This window comes from Biomphalaria glabrata, chromosome 10 (assembly GCF_947242115.1).
Source record: "Biomphalaria glabrata chromosome 10, xgBioGlab47.1, whole genome shotgun sequence".
NCBI classification, from domain to species: domain Eukaryota; kingdom Metazoa; phylum Mollusca; class Gastropoda; family Planorbidae; genus Biomphalaria; species Biomphalaria glabrata.
The window spans coordinates 35,344,824-35,370,042 of record NC_074720.1 but is presented as its reverse complement, the minus strand read 5'-3'; the positions used below and the strand labels follow the sequence as shown (position 1 = coordinate 35,370,042).

Below are 25,219 nucleotides of genomic sequence, written 5' to 3'. Positions count from 1 at the left end.
ACACTTTTGTTTTGTGTTTTTCTTTACAGCAGGAAGGCAAGGGAATTTCTTTTTTTTTTTCCCATGTTAAGATGTTTTGAATTTTTTGTTACTTTTAACTTTTGTAAAATAATTTTATACAACTTAATTCTCAAAATATTTTCATTAACAAACCTTCAAAATAAAAACACACATACTGGGTGCTAAACAGTGTTATATATACTACATGTGCAACATGTAAAAACAAAGGTATCGAAAAAAAAAAAATATTTAAAAAATTTACTTTTAAATTTAATTTAGTAAGCAAATGATCTGAAAATTATTTAAATATCTTCTGATGTTAAAATTGTTTTTTTTTTGTTTTTTTTTTTAAATATATTTTTCAGAATGATTAACCAAAATTTATGTACTAGAATCTGTGTAAACTTTTTTTTTAAACATGTCATCAAACAAATAAGATACCTTTCCAGGATAGTTAGGTGCTTCTATTAACAGATACCTTTCTAAAATGTTCAAGTGTAACACCAACAAATATTTCATTAGCTGTGTGCGGAGACCTTACACCAGAGTAACCATCTCCAGTTCTGCCAAGCTCCTGTAAAATGGCATGCTCAAGATGATAGCAAAAAAGATGACCATCTACTATACTGAATATCACCCAGTGACCCTGCGACCCTTATATAAGGTGATGTAGAAGTAATATATGACAGTGAAACCTCAACTACTTCATAATGAATAGTTTCTCAACACTAAACACAAACATTAAATTTAACAAATAATTTTAAAATTTTCTTTTTACCTATGGTCCACTAAAAGAAAATCCAACACATAAAAAAATGTTTTCATTACCAAATAAAGACACACTACAATACAAACAAGTTCAATCTTCTTGTAAATTAAAGACATCCCATTAAAAGAAAAAATAATTAATGACCCATAACTCCAAAAGGATAGCAAGCGCACAATAGTTGAGATCTAAAATGGCAAACCTTCAAAAGATTGATATTAACAAGCTTAACAACAAAGTTCTTATCATTAGCTTACTACATTTATCTCTTGCCATGCCACTTTTCCTTTTCTTTAAAATACAAAAATATTTCCTAACTCCAGTCACGTGAGTTTCATCCTCCCTGGATAATATCCCTCCAGTCAGGCATAATGCATGTACATTTTTATACACAGGTAAATATCAATATAATATGTATCTCATCTCATCTCTGCCTGTGGTCCCTTCTGGGACCAGCTTCTATAATCATGATTATTTTTTGAAAATTGTCCTTAAGTAAGTGAAATCAACAAGTGCATTAGAGGGGAAAAAAAGTAAAGCTTGAGCATCTAAGCAAATACAGAATAATATCCCATAACTAAATTTCTTTATTGAGCATGAGACATTTATAATAGATCACTTGAACATTGCGACCTAATGTAGTAATAAATGTTTTAAGATTAAAAAAAAAACAAATAGACAATGGGATTGTATAGTCTTTAAAAAAAAAAAACATACAACTTTGATTCCACTCTTTGTAAAGCAAAATAACTTGAGTAACCCAAGTTTATATTTACCAATTTAATTATTAGAAAACTCATTTATGTTTGTTTCATTTTTGGTCACATCAGAATCTACTTATGGTAAAAATTTTAAAAATTAAAAGTTTCGTTTGTAAATATAACAGTCTAAAGGCCATGATGATGTCAATATTTAATGGTTTCCGAGGTTGACAGTAAATAAAATTGTCCTGTGCCAGCACAGAACCAATGGCTCACACTTATCCCCCAAAAAGTGAATCAATCACAGTGATTCAAACTCAACACCCTTAAATGGGAAGGCAAGTGGTGTGCCAATCTGTCACCATTCCACACAAAAAAAATATTTATCTTAAACTTTGTACAAAAAAAAACAAACTATAACCAAAAAAAAAAAAAACATAAGGAGATAATGTAACTATTCATTTAAGATCTTAGTGTTTAACTTGATGTCTGTCACTTTTCACTAAAAGACACTCTGTCAATATCAACTTCAGTAGAGAAAAAAAAAAACTTTTCCAATGGTTGCATTTCAAGTCAATGTTTCTTAAAGGTGTCCACATGATTCTACTAAAGTATTCAAAGTCTGGTTACACTTACCAAGGCAACATTCCTCAATATTTCACACTGCTCATCTGTAGCCAGGCCTTCAGCTGCAAACCTTTCTTCACCTTTCAAATCTTCGGCTGTTTTGATAACTTTGACACCTAAAGAGAGACAGTTATATATATCTTTAATATACACACCAAAATAAGATTCTATTTTCTCATGCAGGCATTGCACTGCTAAATTTTAAAACGTAAAATATTTTATTTAAATCCTCAAAATTATTTAATAAACCTTCAACATATGAACACACTTTCTTGGTGATATACAATGATAAAGATGCTACTTGTGCAACATACACAATACTATACATGAGAATATGTTCAGCAAGATTGTTTTAGAACCAATCTATCTTTTAATCCCAGATTTCAATGTAGCTTGAAAAAAGGATTACAAGAAATACCTTTGTCTTCAAACCGTTTGAGAACCACAGCAGCATCCTCCTTGGTTTGGTTGTACCTCAGCTCATCCACTTGGTGCAGCAGCCTTAGCAGTTCATGTAAATCCACTTCTATGTCCTCCATGTGTGTTGAGTATCTGTTGCAAATAGAACAAGTAGGAAAGATGACATTTTTAACAAACTCTTTATAAGCTGATGTTGTGCATTGATTTTAAAATGTTTTGCTTCTGAATTGATTTTAAAATGTTTTGTTTCTAGATTTGCTATTTCTTGGATTTGTATAGAACATGTATTTTTTTTATAACAATGTAAGTTGAAGAAGCTTTAAAAGATGTGATTTATTTTCCACTTCTTAAAATTTTAAAGGTTTGAAAGATCTTATTTCAATACACTTCGATACAAGAAGGAATGATTGAAGAGACTAGCTAGAAATTGTGAAGAAGAAGAAGAGAAAGACAGAGAAGACAACATCAAATAATGGACAGGCCTGTCAGTGAATGAAATTCTATCCAAGGCAAAAGACAGAAAGGAATGGAGAAAGACGGTTGACAGATCTTGTATCCAACGGTCTAGTCCAACAAAGTAAGGGATAGGTGAAGGTGAAGAAATTGTAGAATATTGATTCAACTTAGGGAAATATAAAGTGAATTATACTAGCAATAAATATAATAATACTGCTTGACTTTCATTGGGTGGAAAGTTATTTACCTATTATTTTTTTTTATAATGACTCACCTTACAACTAAAGCACATCTCTGGGCCCCTTTTCGGGGCACTTTGACTCTAAGTCTGTCAGCGGAATTGAACCCAACTGTTCTCCCACACTTGACTCCAAATGAGCTCTGAAATATTATTAGAAACAAATCATTTAATGGATAGATCTAGTACTTACCAAAGTAAAAGTTGCTGACTTTTTACAAGAACGAATTGAAATGTTGATTTATTTTTAGCCACTAACCATGTGTTTTGTGAACTTAAAAATCACAACCTCTGTCAAGGTATTTAAAGAAAATAAAAGTTAATTAGGACTGTATGGTCAAATTGACAAGGGCTACAAAGGAATTTACTTGTAATACTCTGTCAATAGCTGTAGAAATGATGTTAGTAAGAGTACCCTGAAGATAATGAACAGCATTGGCATGACAATATCTACAAACTTAAAATTGGAAAGTATTCTTCAACTATTTGATCTTTCCTGGATTATCATGTCTAAACAGTGTGAACTGATGTAGTTCAAGCTTACTTTGAAAGGGCACTTAAGAATTAAACCAATAAAAATCATTGGTCATTTCATTTATGTAAAATATGATGACTATTTTTTTTTAAATATATTTTTATGATACAGCACAGCAAGATTGTATAATACATGTTTAAAATAGAAATCAAAATTCTATTCTTACTTACATCAACATCTCCATTCTCATTTAAAAATTGAAAATCTCCATTTTCAACTGCGTTCAAATAAGTGACAGTCCTAATTGAAAAAAAAAGTCAATAAATCAATTATTATATATAACTGTGACTAGGTCAATAATCAAATAAACAAAAAAGTAAACAGTAGGTTTAGGTTTTCTTTAACTATCTAAGATAGGTGCCACAATCTTTATAAGTCCCTTTAGTAAGCCATTTGTATTAAAGCAAAAGTTCTTTGTAATATTTATAACCAATGTTACCAATAAGTGCTTACGTAAAGTAATCTGGATGAAGGCTGTCTGGAAAATCATTGAACTGAATACAGCTTCCATCCTCTTGGGGATAACAATCCTGATTGATGTCAGGATCTGAAAATATTGAATACATCATAAATAGACACTTCACAGAATGTTTAACATTCAAACAAGTTTTACCAAGATACTCTCAATTAGAACAAAAGTGACTGGAACCCTATATTTCATTCACTTCCAAGGGGCTTAGTAAGTGTTACGTGCGCATCTTAGTGTGAATGTGAAATGGTGCGATTGCGTGTTGAAAGGAAAGAAGAACCGAAATGGAGGACTATGAACAAGAAAGTGTTTTCAGTGTTAATAAAGATTAAAGTATTTATAAACTGTGATTTGTCGTTTACATGTCTAAAGAGTCTCATCCAATATGAAAACGTAACAAGTGGCGCCCAACGTGGGGCAGAACTAAGAAAATACGTACAAGAAAGGTTGATGGAGAGGGAGAGATTAGCCATAGAAAAGGAGAGATTAGCGATGGAAAGAGAAAAAGAAAAGGAGAGATTAGCGATGGAAAGAGACAAAGAAAAGGAGAGATTAGCGATGGAAAGAGACAAAGAAAAGGAGAGATTAGATAAGGAGGACAAAAGAGAAAGGGAAAAAGATAAGGAGAGATTAACGATGGAAAGAGACAAAGAAAAGGAGAGATTAGATAAGGAGGACAAAAGAGAAAGAGAAAAGGATAAGGAGATAGTAGAAATTGAAAGGGAAAAGAAAAATGAATTGGTCGCCATTGAAAGAGAAAGATTAGCATTTGAAAAAGAGACAGCAGAGAAAAAGTTAAAAACAGACCAAGGAAAAGAGAATGATAAAAGAAAGAGTGAATCTACAGGGAATAAACTGGCAAAATATAAAGGTTTGATATTCAACGAAGACAAAATGGACATAGACATTTTTTTGAAGAAGTTGGAAATAGAAATGAGAGAACTGGAGTACCCTGAAGACAAATGGACATTCTTATTGTCGAGATCATTTACAGCACAGGTGCCTTCAAAAATATGTATGAACCAGAGTAACTACAGCATTGTGAAAGAACAACTACTTCGAACTTTTGGGAAAACAGAAGCTTTCTATCGCCAACAGTTTGTTAATTGTGAGATAGAACCAGAGGATGACCCGCAGACCTTCTTGGACAAAATGAGCAGCCATTTCGATAACTGGATAGAAACCGCTGAGGTAGAAAAAACCTTTGACAGTCTTAAGACATTTCTCATGCTGGACAAAGTGATGTACGAGTGTCAGGAGGAATTAAAAATATTTCTGTTGGAGAGGAAACCGAAATCCATAGAAGACATAGTAAGACTGATAAGGGCTTATAAAGTGGCACATCCCGAGAAGAAATTATCTAGAGGCAGTGATATAGAAGAAATAGTTGCCTTTAACAGAACATGTGAGACACAGAATAACTCTCACAGACCAAGGGAAACACAGGATAGACAGTATAGAAGTGGTACATATGAAAGACAAAATGATAGCCGCAACGGAAGATATCAAGGAAACAGACAGGAAAGAAAGGACTGGGAGAAAGGTAGAATAGAGCAAGGCTTATCATTGTCATCTGATACTGGAACATTGGAGATTTTTCAGACATTCGTAGGGAACAAGGCAGCCAAGACCATCAGGGATACTGGGAGCACTATTATTGGAGTGAATAAGAATTTAGTGGAAGACCATGAATATACAGGCGAATCTAGGAAGTGTGTTATGTTTAATGGGAATATTGTACAATTACCGATTGCTAAAGTTAGTATAGACACACCGTATGTTAAGGGGACAGTGGAAGCTTGTGTTGTAGATCAGGGTGAGATAGATTTAATTATTGGGAATATCCATGGGGTGAAAATATGTTCAGTAAGAGAGATTGAGAATTGGAAGAAATATTATGGGATAAAGTCTACGCGAGGTAGAAATGGGGATGTGGAAGAAGACATAAGATCTCATACATCAGATGACATGGGTAGCAGAGAGCACGAGAAGAAAGAATTAACAGATAAGGTAGAAAGCAATGCAATAGGAATGGGTCCAAATCAAAGTAAAGTAAGGCAATCAGTGGTACAGGGAAAGCGATTTAAACCCACATATAGACGTACAAGTCCATACATCTTATGCTTTAATTGTGGGAGAAGGGGGCATATTAGAAGACAGTGTCAACAATTAATTAGAATTAAGGATTCAAGGTACAAATAGTGAAGAGGCGTATACGAGAAAAGAGAGGGATATTAGCAGTAGGATCACAATGGGACATCATTGCAAAGGAGGGAAGCGGAAAGGATGGCATGTCAATAATGTTAGAATTATATAGATATGATTAGAAAAGGTGGGAATGATGGACATTAATTATTGTTCTATTCTACAATGAATAAATATTATGTGTAATGAATTGAATATTGTTGTTACAATATGCATGGAGCAAGATAGACTTTGTTTGTTAACTATTTGATTGCGACTGGAATGATGGTGTTTTGTACAGGCATACGATTATGAGTGGGGAGTTGTATTAATAGAAATATGATTACTTATAGATATATGTTAACAGAAGTGGTTTCAATTGCTCATAATAACAGTTATTATTGTGATGAATATAATTGTTATTCCATGTTGGAATTGTATTGGTATTAACATGACATTGTGTTTGATTTTGTGTAATTATTACATTATGGTTTTATATGTTACCGATTTGTTTTAACTTGGAATAGTCTGATAATATATTCAGTGATTTGTATTTTGGACGTTCGATGTGCATCGAACTTGTTAAACAGGGGGGGTGTTACGTGCGCATCTTAGTATGAATGTGAAATGGTGCGATTGCGTGTTGAAAGGAAAGAAGAACCGAAATGGAGGACTATGAACAAGAAAGTGTTTTCAGTGTTAATAAAGATTAAAGTATTTATAAACTGTGATTTGTCGTTTACATGTCTAAAGAGTCTCATCCAATATGAAAACGTAACAGTAAGTAAAGTTATAATGTTGGTTACAGACACAAAGTCTTCTGAACTTTACCCACAGTTTTTAAAGTTTTGAAAAGAATGTGACAGAAATAGGTCATGGGATGCAGAATAAGTGGTATACACTTCAGCACTTTACAAAGGGAACAAGCTTGAAATTGAAATTTGACTTGAGCTGAGTTGTGTCTCTGCATACCCAAAAGCAGCACAGAAACATCCTCCCATATATCTCCTACCCCCTCTTCCCCATTTTCACCAAAGACACACTAGACAAAAGCAATAATACTAATAATACTTTGGTATATCATTCCCTATGAATTTTAAAAGAGAAAAGTTGAATTCTATATTACTAAAGATAAGTACCCTTCCACTTCAATGAGCAACAAAAATGAGGTTTTAAGAGCAACTACTAATTTAACAGCTGGGGAAAAGGCTTCTCTTAACAACATTTTTTCCATTTTGATTTTCTTGATGCACACAACTGCTCTAAAAACAAGGCAAAAAGTAACATGAATATAATAGAAGACTCAAACCACTTGTTTCATTGTGGAAACTAACCCCAAAGAATCAATGAAAGGTTTGCCTTTTACCTTAATTTGTTTTGTTTTTTTTTGTTTTTTTTCTCAATTAAGTATAAATAATCTGGTAATTTTAAAAGTTAGTACTTCTGGAGACATGCATCCAAGTGGAGCCAAATGAAAAGAAAACAATGATCACCTTACTGAGCCCACAATGCCATGTGAAAAGACTGCAGTTGTTTATAATATTACCGAAAGTTATTTTTGTGCTACTGGCATAAGAATTATAAATTTTATTTTCATTGTTCAAATATCCAATTAATCTATTCTTCGTCTTATTCTTCCTTGTTCTCATTATTATGTTAGAGCGTTCAGATGACTAGACCAATAAACGAGATGAACTACACAGTTGTTTCCATATCAAGCAGCTCTCCATATAGTTTTCTTTATAAAGGGCTATTTTGGCGCCAGTGTCTTGATCAGGCCTCTTAATAGAGAATACAGTTTTGAAGAAAATGGTCAACATTCTCTGGTGACCTCCATATGGGTAGATTGCACTAGTTCCAATTTTTAGCTTACAGAACATATGTTGTCTTATTCTGTTGTGTCCGGTTCTGAGGCGAAAGATTAGACGTTGATCTTGTCGGAATAGCTTATAATAGGTGTCATCTTTTTGTTTTTTGAATGAAGCTTGTCCATTTCTTGTTTATTCTATTCATTTCTTTTAAATCAAGTAATCTATCAATTTCTAACACTTAATCAACTTTATCTCTCAATCAAGTTTAATCCTTTAAAAAAATGGTAACCACAAAAAGAAAGTACCTGCATTCTGAGTGACTTTTGTTTGAACTTACCATGTCCATACTTTCCTAATTATTATAATAGTAATTCAACAAAAGTTACATACTCAATAAAAAAAAATTACAAACCTTCAAGGTCTTTCCAACAAATGATAGATGTTTTCTTAATGAAAAGAGTTATTTCTGAGTTCCGATAAACCTGTGCGTAGTGTTGAATGTACTCAACAGCTCTGATCAAATGCCTTAATAAGGTTTCAAATTCTTCTGAAGGATTTTCTAATAATTTCTAGAGAACAAGGAAACAAAAAAAGGCTATGTTTTTTTTAGGACAACAAACATTCTGAATTTTTCACATTATTTTTCTATATGTAAATCTTGACTTAGGAACAGCTAAAATCATGATTACCTTTTGAGAAAGTTTAAAATTAAATTCATAGGCACCAGATGGTAGTTCTATTACATCCTGGAACAAAAGTTTTGAAATATTAAAAGTATAAGTTCCAAAAATTCATTTTATGATAAACTTTTATATATTTTTTTAAATATTTTAATTCATGTTTTAACGAATAGCTTTCTGTGAGGCACCTTAACTTTAATTCATCATTTCTGTCGTCAACGAATAATACTTAATAAGACCAACTTTTCATTCAACAAATATACAAATGTAACCTTTCTTAAAGCTGCAAGGTTCGAATCTGGGACCATAAAGACAATAGCCCTGAGCACATACCACATGACCAGGAAACAATTAATATGGAAAGAGGACAGCAGACAATAGTTTCATATGAATCTGATATGGCAAAAATAATAAGTCACAGCTGGGTCTTTAAACCCAAGTAAATTTCTAAATACCTTTGCTTATAAAATGTTTCTCCCTGCTGAAAACTGTTTAATGAAAGAAAATAAAAATTGAAAGTGATTAAGCAGAAACTCCATGAAGTGGAAAGAGCCTATACAGTAAAAAAAGACTAAGATAAAACCTAACAAGATGATCTTCTGATTGTCATTTTACCAGCCATTCCTGTTGAGTGCGGATAATGCATTTTTGTGTTCATTCTTACACACTTATTAGATGTTTATATTTATTTACAACAGGCAGCCTGATGTGACACAATATTAGTGAGATACTATGAAAGAATGCATACCAATGATTTTGATTTGATTTGAGGCACATCGGCACAATTTAGGCCATGTCGTGCCGAATGCATAGCAATGAAACTGGTGAAATGTAAAGAAGGGACAGTTATGTCTCACATAATCTATATCCTGACCCAGCAAAACAGCGAACAACAACAAAAAAAGTGTGGACAAAAAAGGACCAACAAAATAGCGCCCATGACAAAATATCATATTAAATGCATACAGTCAATGTTATTTTGTGTCTCACTATTTTGTCAGTGCAGTTTTGTTGGGTAACCAGTCATATGTATGAGTGTTTGTGCAGCCGGAGGTAAAAGGTAACAGAAAATCTATGTATGCAGGAAAGCGATTTGATGCCAGGGTGCAAAGAAAAAAAAGGTTTCAACAAAAATAAAAGCATAAAGTATAAAACAAAACATTTTAATAAAAAAGTTTAAATACCTGAATAAGATTGAGTGTTTCTGTACACTGATTCTCCTTCAGTAAACCGTCTATAACAAATCTCTCTTCCCTGTTAAGGTCTCCAGATTTAGCTATGATGTGCATGCCCAGTTTTTCATATTTGTCTAGCCAGTTTTCACTCTTACCAGAGGATGTTTGCTCCTGTCCTTCTGAAGATTGCCTTGGGTCCTGCTCTTCTTCTGTGACATCAAACTAGACAAACACATTCTAGAGTTACTTTTCTATGTGCTTAAAGTCTCATTACTTGTTATTTTATTAGAGCCAAGAAGTGTGACAGCTAAGTAAAATAACATTTGTATAGAAAGCTATATGGATTACACAATATTTTAAATTAAAACTATACTATATAACTACAGTTATATAACTACTAATTCGGATCAATAAAGCTAGGTTTGCCTTTTCAACTCTTCAAACTATCAGGCGCTCTAAGGCATTATCTCTACACAACAAGATACGAATAATACAAACATCAAGTCTGTCCTTCTATATGGTTCAGAAACTTGGAGAGTCACTAAAACAAATATGGAAAAGCTCCAGACCTTTGTTAACAGATGCCTTTCCCAGATATTAGGAATTAGGTGGCCAGAAAAGATAACTACTATCGATTTGTGAGAGAGAACTAGACAAAAGCCCATAGCCCAAGACATCACAAAACGAAAATGGAGCTGGATAGGACACACCCAGCGAAAACCAGCTACCAATGTTGCAAGGCAGGCACTTGACTGGAATCCACAAGGAAAGAGGAAAGTGGGCAGACCCAAGCAAACCTGGAAAAGGTCAGTCATCAGTGAAGCTGAGGGTACTGGAATGACATGGGAGCAAATGAAGAAAGCTGCTCAGAACTGATTTCGGTGGAGAGGTGTGGTTGCTTCCCTATGCTCCCCTGGGAGTGCACAGGATTAAGTCAAGTAAGTCAATATAACTACAGTTAATTTGCGAAGCCATTAATGACTTCATTTATCCACGATAAACCAATGTCATTACAGATATTCTTCTTCTAGCCAGCAGACTGTGCCAAGGACAAAAAGTGTGCTGTTTTCTTCAGTTGTTCAGCACTGCCATACAGGGTGTTGGTTATGTTGGGCTGTAGTGGAAGTAGGGTCTGCCTAAGGTGGATTAGAGAGGGGCATTCAAAGAGGATATGGTTTCAGGTTTCATAAGGGTGGGCGCAGTGTCTGCAAAGGGGGAGTTGTGTGGAGTTTATTTTGTTCAGATGGTAATTTAATAGAGGTGTGTGTCCTGTTCTTAGTTGGAAAATTGTAGATTGTTCTTTGCGGGGGAGGAAGTTAATACTGTCCAGTTTGTTAGGCATAGTCATTTCTTTGTACACATTACAGATATAGATATGTAATGTTTTTATACAAAAACTTTATAAAACTGGTCTGAAACTGTATTCAGTTGATTGCTTCTCCTGTAAATTTATACACCACTTCTCTGGCACTTGGAAACAAAAGACAGCCCACTTTCTATGTTTTAGCATACAAAATAGTATTCTTGTATAATAATATGCAAATAAAAATAAAGAAAAAATATTTAACTTACTTCATCTAGACGGTCAGAATATTTATAATTTTTCACTAGAAAATCCATAAAATCATAAGTTTCCTGCCTTCTCTTGACATAGTCAGCACCATCCTGTTAAATATATACATATATATTCAAACTACTTTAAGGGAAATATTTAGTGTTCATCAACAAATAGAACTAGAACTTATCGTCACAGTATTCAACTAACACTTATTTGACTTATTTTTATTGTAAATAAAATCTTCAATTAAAACATCAATTAACATAAACTTTTTTTTCAAGAAAAAAATTAGTTTAATCCTACAAAATGTGACAACTGACTAGAGTGTGCTTGGCTGGCATAATAAGATCCCTGGTTTCCAAGCTTGGCGAAGAGTGTCATTTTCATTCAGGAATTAAGAACAAAAGAAATGTGAAAAGTTTAAACAGCACTGATGAGTAACTGATTTTCTTTCAAAAGTAATTTGAGTTAGCAAGTGCAATTGCCTAATTTGCCTTCATAAACTGTCCTGAGATCTATCATACTTTACAGATCTTCAAATGTGTTGGTATGGTAACTTTCGTTAATTACACTGACCAGTACATGCTATCTAATTGACTTTACTTGACACCTATCCAATGCTTAACAACAAGGTACACATACTTGTCTGGGAGTAAACTCAGAATGTATCTGATCTAATTTTTGTTGCAGCACTTCTTTATTTTTCTCCATAACTTCATGAGAAGGTGAAAACAGAAGGAATGTTTCAGCTACCTCAGCAGATTTCTCAAACTCACTTTCTGTAATGAGAAAATTAAATTGTTCAAATGTCAGAATACTAGAAATATTTTATTTTGAACCAATCTAGTCTACTAATAACAAAGAATGTCAAAAAATAACTTTTTTTTTTATCAAAATGTTAGAGTGTACACTATTAATAATACTACAATATCACCAGTGTCTATGAATACAACGTATAACTAAAGAAATTCAGGCTTTTTCTTTGCTTGTCAGATCAATATACATATACCAACCTTGAAAATAACTAAACTGAAGGTAATGATACAAGTCACGCAGGAAAAATGGAATAGGCTCTGTGTACACAGTGCTGAGTTTATCTTCACACTGGATGCGACAATTTAAAAGGCCAATAATCAAATCTGTAAAAAAAAAATGCATAATTGATATTCATGATGACAAAGAAATAACTTGAATACAGAAAAGAAGAAACTATTTAAAACTTCTTAAATGTATTGTTGCACACCAGTATTCACAAAGCATATAATGCACTCTAGCCGCTGTGTGGGACAAAACATATAATGCCCTAAAGATTTCTAACCAAAAGTTAAGGCAAAGAAGAAAAAAACAACAGTGTAAAAGTAATGGTTCAGGGATGAGGTCAACTTCGTTAAGAACTTTTGTGAATGGTCTGAATGGTACATTTTTTATTGTTTTGAAGTCATTCAATGAGAGAGGGAGAGAACATTTGTGTAGTAGTAGTGTAGGAGTCTGTGAGACTCATTCCAGATGACTGCTTAGTCATGTGGTATGCGATCTGTGGGGGGTTTGGGCTAAGATTTCATAATCTTCAAATCTAAAGGAACTTCCTAAACAATTTATAAAAATGCATTTCTTGTGTGGTAGTGGAGAAGAGGAGGCAGCCGAGACTGAGATCTATTCAACCTGCATGGCAGAAGCTAGCTGCTATATTTTTGTTTTCTTTCTGAATTTCCTTCAGAAATGAAGATTATTACGTCTTAGCCGAGACCTACTGCATGATGGCAGATAGCGGCAGCAGACAGGGTTCAAACTCCAGACCATTGTGATGTCAAACCAGAGCGCATACCACATGACCATTGTCTTATTGTCATTCTCCCTTTCAGATAATCCTCTAAACAAGGATCCTCATCCACCTTGGATCACCTTCATTGAGTCTGTTTGTCCTACATTTACAACTGGATGTTCTTTTTTTTTATTTATTTGGTAAAAGCAGTGTTAAGACATGAACACATTGCAGAAGAAGAAAAAATACATAACCAACATGAAGGAATGAAGTAAAAGTGCTACCCAAACAGTAAAAGTGATACAGGCTGAGAAGACAGTGCCAAGAGTGGAACAAAGTAGTTAATAGAACACTTGTTACATTTGTTAGACACCTTATTTGCATATTGAACGGGACTAGTGACGTTTGGGATATGTTGGGTTAGAGACCGGAAAATCAGTTAGCGATAGAACACTCCAGGGTAACGACGTGTTTAGTGACAGAGACTTCTACTGTGGCCTTTTATCAGAATAAACCTATGTACAATTGTTCATCAGCGTTGACTACATCTCTTCACTTGTTAAAAACAGGTGTTGTTTTATTCTATATGTTTTTGTTGTTCAACTACACGGAATACACCCGAACATCTATACTCAAACGCTTGCAGAGTAATTTGGTTGAAATCCAACAGTCATCCATAGTTGACTTCAAGACAGCCTGAATAAGCAACATCACAGTGGCGACCCCCGACGCCCGAAGCCCGGATTAACCGAACCTCGAACCGGACCTCGAAGCTGAACGTTTACTCAGGTGAGGGTCGTGCACTCGAAGATATAAGATTTCATCGGAGTACGGCTGAACACAGAATCATCGCAGAGTGACTTTGTTCTAGATCTACATGTTCTTGATCGTACGTTCAACGAGCCGTTAACTCAGGGTGACCTTCGTCAGGACAGTAATCATCGCAACGTCTGGTCTACTTAACCAGTATATTATCAACGCCTGATCTTCATATGCTGAATCGACCTACAACCAGAGAAACCGTTCATTCATAACGGGTGAGAGATCGTTAGTGAACTTGTTGGACATATTTTTTCTTCGTCGTAGGAGCCACATCGAGTATCAAGTTTTACCTCGTCAGTTTCGAGAAGGACAGTTTGCCCGCTGTCAGAAGTATTGTGAGTACTACAAGTTTGGTAGCTAACTAATTCGCTCTGTCGTCTTACCCTTGGAGAGATTCTTGTGGAGCAGTTTGCTCATTGAACCGGTTGCTTGCCACTTTTATAACGGTCACTGTGTTTAACCTTTGGAAGGTTAGTGAAGTAATATTTATCAGTACTGAACATTGATCTATTTAGTATTCGTTGGTCTAGACGATATCTAGACGTGCTGATAGTGAAGTTGTGGAAACAGCTACATCCACTTAATTTCGTAAAAAACCGTTAATCGTGTAACGGAACGTCGTCGGAGGTGACCTTGGTTTCACCTAGTCTACATTGGACAGTTTGGTCTAGTGAAGCAGAGTACAACAGCAAACTTCGTCGTACTACCAGAGTAGCAGCAGAAGCAGTGAACTATTTTAGAAAACCATTATTCGTCAGCCCAGATCGATTCATCGTCAAGAAAGTCGTTATTCGTCAGTCGTCCAGATCAAGTTGCCGTCAAGAGACTGTTATTTGTCAGTAGTCGTCTACACAAGTCAAGTCGTCGCCAGAAGAACCGTTAACCTATTCGTCAGTAACTGTGTACACAAAGTCGTCGGAACTACACATACGGTCATCAACAGTCGTCGAAGAAACTGGGACATTTTGCTGTGGCATATCAGGACATCTGTGGCATTACGTGGGATACTGGTAGCACCGGAGAACAGAGTCAGAACTGGAAGAGAGGCAGTGGAATTTGTTGTGATCTAACATATTCGGGAGTCCGAACAAAGGGATCTTTCTTATCAAAAGCTAAGTGCCATTTTTCTTATTAGTATATGTTTAGATTGCCCTTAGAAATAGATTTTGTCTAAATTTGGTATGTTAGCCTGAGTAAAATTCAGGTGGTGCTGAAGCCTTAAACCCGTTCGGGGTAAAGACATAATTTAGATGAAAAGCTATATTATACGTTTAGGGTTGTAATTTTTGTTTGTGTAAACGTCATATCCGTTGTTGCCTAGTTACTTCGTGACGTTATCATTGTGTGTCATATTGTCATATCCCAACCCATAGCGATAGTCTCATTTAATTATTTCATTTGTTTATATTATTTTAAATTATTTATTTTTATTAATTTAATTAGATCTGTATTTTTTTTTCACTTAATGATAGAAAGTACGGGTAGGATTCTTTTATTGTGAATCAGACTAAAATAATTTTAGTTTGAGCGGTTAAAATCAAATATGATTTTGCCATGAGAATAATGCCGAAACTGGCTATGTAGTCAAACACTGTCGTCTGGCTAAATTTAGATCTACAAATTGTACATCTCTTTGATACATTTGATTATCTAGACTCTAATTTGAGAATATTATTATTAATTGAAAGATGAATGAAGGTAGTACATTCTAGATATATATATCTTGTTGAAGATATATTTGACATTGTATACATATATTTATTTCGTATGGTTGAATAGAACCATAATCTACTCTAGATCTAGACTCTAGACAGTCTTTGAATTTACTCTGGACATTTCAGTCACATCAAATTTTAAAATTGATCATAGTTATTCATACTAATAGTCATAGTGCTCTTGATAACTATAGATCTGAATGGGGTTACCCTGAATGGTATTATTATACATACTATAATATACTAAATTTAAATTTGTGTGATACTAGATCTAATATACAGATTTGAATATAACTCAGACTAGATTTACACATTTACTAAATCTATAGATAGAGACATAACACTTAAAACTTGTATAAAAGTGTGGAAAAACTTAAATATAAAATAAGTTTAAAGTATAGCCATAACCAATATAGGCTAAGTAAAAATATATATAAAATATAAAACACAATGGCTACATCATCATATGTGGACCTTAAGGAAGTTAAGGAAGCAGCTATGCAGGATGGAAAGGCCATGGAGCTAAAAGGAAAGGACTTAGCAGCTTATGTACAGCAAGTTGTGAAGGAAGAAATGGAGAGACAGAAAGAAGAAATAGAAAGGCAAGACAAAGAAAGAGAAAAAATTAGAGAACATGAAGCTAAAATGGAGAAGATGAGATTGGACGCAGCACAAGCCAGAGCCCAAACTGAACAAGGAAATAACACAAATAATTATACCACTCAAAGAGACAACCCTAATTCGCAGACATGGCTAAAGAGAAAGATACAAAGTTTTGATGAACAGAAGGATGGCATTGGTGATTTCCTGAAAAGATATGAGGCAAAAATGTCTACATTTAATATGCCTGAAGAAGAATGGTCTGAAATACTGATAGACTTTGTTCATGGTCAAGCTCTAACAATATGCCAAAATCATGACCATCATATTGATGATAGCTATCAAGTATTAAAGAGAGAGTTGTTGAATGCCTATGGTCATAATGCTACAACTTTTAGAAAGAAATACTTTGACAATATACCATCATTAGGAATAGAACCCCAAACTACTATTAATATGGAAAAGGATTTTTTCAATAAGTGGGTAAAATTAGAAAAAGTGACAAACTCTTATGAGGGATTAAAAAATTTTATTCTAGTGGACAACTTTGTAAATAAATGTGATCCTCAATTACAATCTTTTATTAGAGAAAGAAACCCCAAAACTATAGATGAAATAACAGAGATAATGAGAGTATACAAAAATGCCTATCCAAATAAACCATTTTCTGATAGAGATAAGAGCAAAGTAGATTTAATAGGATACACCAAAGAAAATGTTGATAGAAGTAAAAATAGAAACAGATCAAATAGTGGAAATAGAAAATATAGTGAAATAACCTGTTTTAAATGTCAAGGAAAAGGTCATATAGCAGCTAACTGTAGAAGAGGGAATAGTAGGTCTGGAAGTAGAAATAGATACAATGAACAAAATAACAGTAGATATAGGAGTAGAGATAGAAATGACAGGGGAAATTATAGAAATAGGAGTTACAGTAGGGAATACAAAAATAAAGGTGCAGATAGGGTATATTTCATGGAAGGAAATAGGAACAATTTTGCAGTGTACCCAGGGTTTGTAGATAGAATTCCGGTGGAATTAATCAGGGATTCAGGTTGTAACACTTTGGCAGTAAAAACTAAATTTGTCAAACCTCATTGGTATAAAGGGTTTACTAAGAAAGTAGAATTAGCAGATGGCACTGTAAGGGAATTTAAAGCTATAAGAGTATACATTGAAACTCCATTTTTCACTGGTTATTGTGATGGCATTGCAAGACCAGAAATGAGATATGATATGTTGGTAGGAAACATAAAAGGAGTTAAAGAATGTTCAAGAAAAGAATTAGAAGACTGGCAAAACAAATACAAAAACATAAGACAAAATCATGAAAACATAGAAACACAAAATATAACAAGTATGATAATAACAAGATCAATGGATAAACAAGATGAGAAACAGAAAAATACAATAAATGTAATAAGTAATGATAAAGAAAAAGAAACCAGTAATGTAATACAAATAGAAAATACAGATGTTAAGGAAAGAGAGATAGAAAATGAAACACAAAATAGTCTTGAAACACAAATATCTCAAAGTGAAAAAGAAACAATACCCAAATTTGCATTAGAACAAATGAATGACAATATTATTGGGAAAATTTATTCAAGAATATCAGATAAAAACAATAATAATCCAATGGAGAAATTTTGTATAGAGAATAAAATATTATTTAGACAAACAAGTAATGATAACAAGAAAATAAAACAACTAGTCTTACCACAGAAATATTGGAAAGATGTTTTAATCATGACACATGATAATAATTTAGCAGCACATAGGGGAGTAAAGAAATGTTATAGGAATTTGTCAAAACAAGTATTTTGGCCCAAAATGAAAGCAACAATCAATAAATACATAAACTCATGTGACATATGTCAAAAGAGATCTAACAAAAGCCTAGTGAATAAAGCACCCATTCAAGAAATGGATGAACCTACAGAACCATTTCAGAAAGTATCTATTGATTTAATAGGTCCTTTAATTCAAACTGAAAATAATAACAAATACATTCTAACAGTAATAGACATGTTTAGTAGATATCCAGAGGCAATCCCATTATCAAATACAAGTGCAGAAAATATCATTAATGCCATAACTCAAAAAGTAATTACAAGACATGGTATACCTAAAATTATATTGAGTGATCAGGGATCTCAGTTTAAGTCAGAACAATTTAAGAAATGGACTAAACAATATAACATACAACACATATACTCTTCGGTTTACCACCCAGAGAGTAATGGTTTATGTGAACGATATGGTGGTTCATTAAAAAGATCACTAACAAAAATAATTCAGAATAATCAGAACAAGTGGGATCATTACATTAACTATGTACTATTTGCTCATAGAAACAACATCCATGAAGCAACACAATTTTCACCATATGAAATAATACATGGAAGAAAACCCAGAGATGAATTAAATGTTTTTAAAGAAAATCTAATAGACAATGAGAATAAATTAAATAATGACAGTGAAACAACAATCACAACAGAACTGAAAGAAATATGGACTCAAGCATATAACAACAATAAGAAATACAAACAAAGTGTTCATAAGAATCTAAATAAGAAAAGACAATTGAAAACACTAGAAGTAGGAAACAATGTATTAATATTGATAAATGACCTGAAAAATAAAATTGGTAAACAATGGAAAGGTCCATTTAAGGTGATAAAGCAAATTAGTGATGTGAATTATCAAATTGAAATAAATGGGAAAAGTAAAACATATCACATAAATAATTTGAAACTGTATCATGATAGAGAAGATGAGTTAATACAAAACATTCAGGAGGAAATAGAAAATACATTTTCAGAAAGAGAAGAATGCTTGATGATAATAACAAATGAAAATCACAATGAAAATGATATTAAAGAAATACCTGTAATAGAAACAAAAGAGAATCAAACTTGGCAAAAGATTAATCTTAATAATTTAACTAAGGAAAAGTCAAAAGATATAACTAAAATAATACAGGAATACAAAGAAATTTTTTCCAGCATACCAGGAAAAACAAATATTATTAAACATGACATTAAAGTAACAGACCCAAAACCTATCAAGCTTAAGCCATATAGAATACCGCTACATTTACAAGACAAAGTAAAGAAAGAAATAGACAATTTACTAGAATCAGGTATAATTGAACCATCAACATCTCCTTATGCTTCACCAATTGTGATAGCCAAAAAGAAGAATGGAGATATACGGTTATGTATTGATTATAGGAAACTTAACAACATCACAGAATTTGACCCATATCCAATGCCAAATATAGAGGATATTTTACATAAATTAAATGGAGCAAAATTTTTTACTAAATTGGATTTAACTAAAGGTTATTGGCAAATACCTTTAACAGAAAATGCAAAACCTTACACAGCATTTGTAACACCATATGGTATTTTTCAATGGAATTATATGAGTTTTGGATTAGTAAATGCACCAGCCACATTTAATAGAATGATGAACATGATAATTGGAAACAAAGAAAATGTTATTTGCTATTTGGATGACATATGTATTTTTAATAATAGTTGGGAGGAACATTTGGTAGATGTAAAAGAAGTGTTCAAAATAATAAAAGAAAGTGGACTTACAATTCAAGCAGAAAAAGTAGAAATAGGATTGGAGGAAATAATTTTCTTAGGACATAAAGTAAATAACAACATGATTAGCCCTATTGAAGATAACATAAAGAAAGTACTTAATATTGAAATACCTACAACAAAAAGACAAATTAAAAGCATATAAGGAATAGTAATTTATTACAGAAAGTTTATAAAGAACTTAGCAGAAATAGTGAATCCATTAAATGACTTACTTAAAAAAGGAAAACCTCAAAAAGTAGTTTGCAATGAGGAATGTGTGAAAGCTATTGACAGAATTAAAGATGTTTTTAGTCATGAACTAATATTAAGGCTGCCTGATAAAGACAAAATATTTTATGTCACAACTGATGCATCTGGTAATGCTATTGGTGGTTGTTTAATGCAGAACTATGATAACTTACATCCTATATTATATGTAAGTAGAAAATTGTCAGAGGCCGAGAAAAAATATAGTGTCATTGAAAGAGAAGCCTTAGCTGTAATATGGGTAATTACTAAGCTAGAGAGCTATCTAATAGGAAGGAAATTCATACTATTAACTGATCATAAACCTATTCAGTATATACAGCAAAAGAGCATGAAAAACAGTCGTGTTTATAGATGGTTCTTATCACTACAGGAATATAAATTTGAAGTGAAAGCTATTAGTGGATCTGTGAATATTGTAGCTGATCTATTGTCTAGAATGACATTGAAATGAAATAAGTTTGTAAATAAACTATGATTATATTGATTATGTAATATATATTAATATATTGACACCATTTATATGTTATGGAAAAGGGAGATAAGTAAATTTGATGTTAAGCATTTAAAAGTAAGTATGGATATTTTTTTTTTGTGTGAATCATTTCATATATCATTGACGAAAGTTAGTTCTATGGAAAAGGGTGAGTATAAAAGAAAAATGGACAAAAGCGTATAAAAGGGTGGTAAGAAAAAATTTATTGAATGTGTAAATAAAGTCTATAATTGTTTTTTTTTTAAATATTGTATTTTATCAGATTACTGCCAGTGAAGAACATTTGTGAGTGTATGACGTGCCCATAAGATGCCACATTTTCCTCCATGATGAACTGTGTACTAATGAAGATGATTCTGGAATGTTATGATGAACTGTGTACTAATGATGATGATTCTGGAATGTTATGAACATTGACATTGAATATAAGGAACTGTCAAGTCAAGATGAAGATGTCAAGATTTTATGTTTGTTTGTCTTCCCCTTAAATTGAAAATGCCCTTGTAAGACTTGACAGTAGTGGAAAAATATTGACATATTTTTTTTTCAAGGGGGGGAGGAATCTGTTAGACACCTTATTTATATAGGTTAGTTATTTAGCGACGCACCATAGAAGACGCATATTGAACGGGACTAGTGACGTTTGGGATATGTTGGGTTAGAGACCGGAAAATCAGTTAGCGATAGAACACTCCAGGGTAACGACGTGTTTAGTGACAGAGACTTCTACTGTGGCCTTTTATCAGAATAAACCTATGTACAATTGTTCATCAGCGTTGACTACATCTCTTCACTTGTTAAAAACAGGTGTTGTTTTATTCTATATGTTTTTGTTGTTCAACTACACGGAATACACCCGAACATCTATACTCAAACGCTTGCAGAGTAATTTGGTTGAAATCCAACAGTCATCCATAGTTGACTTCAAGACAGCCTGAATAAGCAACATCACACATTACAGGCTAAAGCACATGTCATTAATTCTATTTCTACCAAATTAGTGTGTTTATTACATAGAAGTGAAAACAACCTAAATGAAAAACACTAACATATTTATATAAATGAAATCTTTCAATTGACAAACAATGGCAATAAATCAAAATGGTAAGAAAGTATATCTTGATGTACATAACAGCAGTACTTGTTGTTTTTTTTAATGACATCTGTTAATAATTCTTAACAACCATATTAAAAGTCTGGAACATTGAAATCTTACAAATAAAACACATTTTTTAAATTTATTTTTGTATAACTCCTCTTTCATGATACAGCATGTTTAGTGAGCTATGGTCCAATCTCTTTTGTGGACATGTGGGTAGAGGGACTTTCTTGGAGAAAGGTTTCTACGCTGCATATAGGAGCTCAGCAAACACAACATTGGCATTCAAACTCAAATCCCTATGATAGGTAGCCAAGCAGTTTATGCCACTCAGTGCACATCACTTAATTACAAAGAGAAGGGAATTTATTAAAGGCTATACAAGATAAAAATCTAATGAGGTATTTTCTTACTTGCAACTGTTGTAGCAAAATCATGACTGGTAATCTCCCCGTGAGCGTCACAATTGGCATTACATTTTTCATCTTGTTTCCAGTAGTCATCCAAGCATTGCTCTATCCAGTAAATCACATCTTTCCACTGCTCAGTTTTATAAGCATGCAGACCTCGTATGTAATATTCCTTGTAAATGAAACATGTTAAATTGGTGTAGAATTGTTTGCCAAAATAAATAAAGTAACATTTTTCAAAATCTTCTGAAATCATTTTTTTTTTTATAATTTGGGCAACTGATTTGAAAAATTTTAGAATATATTTTTTTAAGGGAAAAAAAAAAGGGGGGGGTCAAATAAAATGTCTTGAATTAAAAGATATTAGTTAAATTTGCAGAAGAAATAGATAACACATTTTTGCATTTCTGGATTGAGCAAATTTTGAACAGCCTCTCACCTATTGATTCTATTAATAACTGCTTCTAGAGTTTTGATTTACTTTTTGTGAATTTGTAAGTATAAAAATGAGATTATGAGCACAAACATCAAACAGGTTAATCCTAAAGAAAGAATTATTGTGGGATTATTGTTATAGAACTCATCTACTACTGCCAAACTGAAAGTCACTATTAAATAATCCGCTAACTGAGTTTCAGTTTAGTATATTGTATATTAATAAATAGAATATATATTTTTTCTTTCAAATTATTAACTTATTTTCAACAAAGGTAAATGATATTAAAAAAAAAAGAAAAAAAAAAAAGAAAATTTTTTTGAAAGCATTATTATATTACTAAAGTCTCCATTAATCCCAAGTCCAGGGTAAAGAGACAGAAAAAGAACAAAAAAGAGGGTTTGAAGAAACAAAAAATATATTCCTTTACTGAAATTCCTTTTTTTATGTTATCATATTTCTTAATCATTAATACAGAAGTGAAATAGTGATCCTAAAAAAATGTTTCTTTTCTTACTTTGTAAGGTAACATTTCTAAGTCAATAAAATCATCTTCTGGAACTTTCACTGTATCTCTATAGAACACAATATTCTTTGTTGTATCAGGATCATCAGGGTTTGCTAAATAGTATGTATAAGCAGCCGAAGCAGCTTGACTGAAGCGATCCAGCTGACAACAAAAACAAACAACATGTACAGCTTATGTTATTTATAAATAAATATTGCCTAATGGTAATTTTTTTTTAATAGGATGTATTCTTCAGCATATAAATTTTACATTAAAAACGTAAATAAAAACATTTAACATTCTATATATAAATTTCTCAAAAGATACGTTTTGGGGAAATTGAGTTTTCCAATGAAGTAAAACCCAGCTTTTTCAATATACATAAAACTAGCCTTAAACAATGGCTAACCCCCTTGAGTTGTTACCAGGCTTAATATTGTTTACTATGGCTGAAACATCTCCATTTTTTGTTTTTTAATTTCCAATAATCAAACCACATTTTAACAGTCCCCCTAACATACTTTTTAGCCCGCAAATCATTATAGGTCCTATCTGTTACAATGAAATGAAACAGCCTGCTCTCTTTCTCTCTCTCTCCCTGTTCCATCAGTTTCAGATCTAGAGGGAAAAAATGCATTTTTTAAAGGTCCCAAGTGAATTTACCCTTCCTGTTCCCCAACTACACTTTATTTAGGCAACATGTCCTCAAAAAAAAATATTAATTTGGTTTGATTAATTTATATTGTTTATTTGACCCTTTTTGAATGTAAAGAGAAGACTGTGCTTTAGAGAACAGTACTCTTATCTAGACATGTACATGCAAGATGTCATTATCATTCCTTTCTCTCTCTCTCTCGAAAAAAAAAGAAATAGACTCTAGACTTATCCTTTTGATGCAATTAGGCTAAGTTTTGTATTTTAATTTAGACAGTGCCTAAAAAAGTAGAAATGATGTAAGGCAAACTAAAATAAATTGACTTGGGAAAAAGAAAGAAAATATGCTTTTAAAATACAGGAAGTCTTGTTATTTGATTATTTTTATTTATGCTTTAAATATAGACTGCATCTTTTGGGGGAAAAACCTGAAAAAAAAAATACAAAGGTTTAATAGAAAGCTTGCGGTTTGTCACATATAGTGGTGCTTACGTTGTAAATCTGCCAAAACTATGTCTTAGTGAGCACCTAAGAGGTAAAAGGAACCCGTGTACGAGGATTCTTGAGAATATGTTTGACAGTTTTTTTTAAGAGATCTCTTGATAGGTGCATACATAGATGAGTGTTTTATATGTTGTGATTGTGATCAAAATGTTTGAGAATGGGCTATTAGTAAGGGAATTCTAGTAAAGCATTACAAGTTCATCTTTAAACATGAATTTAATGACTAGGTCTGAGTCAATGCTGGTAGCAAGAAATCATGGACTTGCGATACAAAAAATCATAAGTTTGCTTAATTCTTTAATTAAAAACTATCTTACTAGAAATAATATCTAAGAGCAAAATGTAATGGTGTTGGTTGAGGGTAAGTCGTAAGAACAGACCCTATAAATATATATGCCTTCTATTCTAGAAACCAACCATGGTTAGAATGGATTTTTTGTTTACTTTTTTTCCTAAAAGGTATATATATATATATATATATATATAGCTTAGTATTAAATTTTGATGTATATAGAAAGTAGAGAAGGTGATCATTTTTAAATTATCTTTGTACTAAACAGTAATACACATCCTAGATTTGTTCTGCAGGATTATAAAGAAATGACCAAAAAAAAAATTATTTTAGATTAAAAATTTTAATTATTTCATGAAAATTAGCAAAATTTTACAAAAGAGTTTATTACAAAAAAAAAGTTTGTTTTCTAATGTTTATAATAACTTATTGAAA

At 32.5% G+C, this 25,219-nt stretch overlaps 1 protein-coding gene and 1 long non-coding RNA gene across 7 annotated transcripts in view; one reads left to right on the top strand and one right to left on the bottom strand.

The window, feature by feature from the left end:
- The window catches only part of LOC106069840 (prolyl 3-hydroxylase 2-like), a 39,266-nt gene that overhangs the window by 12,492 nt on the left and 1,555 nt on the right, over nt 1–25,219 (bottom strand). For 2 of the 6 annotated variants that reach the window (XM_056043565.1, XM_056043568.1), the window contains exons 2-15: nt 23,344–23,496; nt 22,394–22,562; nt 12,634–12,759; nt 12,263–12,399; nt 11,635–11,727; nt 10,072–10,284; nt 8,897–8,953; nt 8,620–8,776; nt 4,197–4,290; nt 3,914–3,983; nt 3,245–3,351; nt 2,513–2,646; nt 2,104–2,210; nt 479–589 (exon numbers count right to left, since the gene is read on the bottom strand). In XM_056043565.1, coding sequence (XP_055899540.1) covers nt 479–589; nt 2,104–2,210; nt 2,513–2,646; nt 3,245–3,351; nt 3,914–3,983; nt 4,197–4,290; nt 8,620–8,776; nt 8,897–8,953; nt 10,072–10,284; nt 11,635–11,727; nt 12,263–12,399; nt 12,634–12,759; nt 22,394–22,562; nt 23,344–23,496 — 1,728 coding nt within the window. The remainder of the gene's footprint in view (nt 1–478; nt 590–2,103; nt 2,211–2,512; nt 2,647–3,244; nt 3,352–3,913; nt 3,984–4,196; nt 4,291–8,619; nt 8,777–8,896; nt 8,954–10,071; nt 10,285–11,634; nt 11,728–12,262; nt 12,400–12,633; nt 12,760–22,393; nt 22,563–23,343; nt 23,497–25,219) is intronic. The other 4 variants (XM_056043566.1, XM_056043569.1, XM_056043567.1 and 1 more) reach the window with 2 other exon arrangements.
- LOC129928635 (uncharacterized) lies at nt 15,495–21,649 on the top strand. Its single transcript, XR_008780088.1, has 2 exons — nt 15,495–15,902; nt 21,144–21,649. It is a non-coding gene; the product is annotated as an uncharacterized LOC129928635 (long non-coding RNA).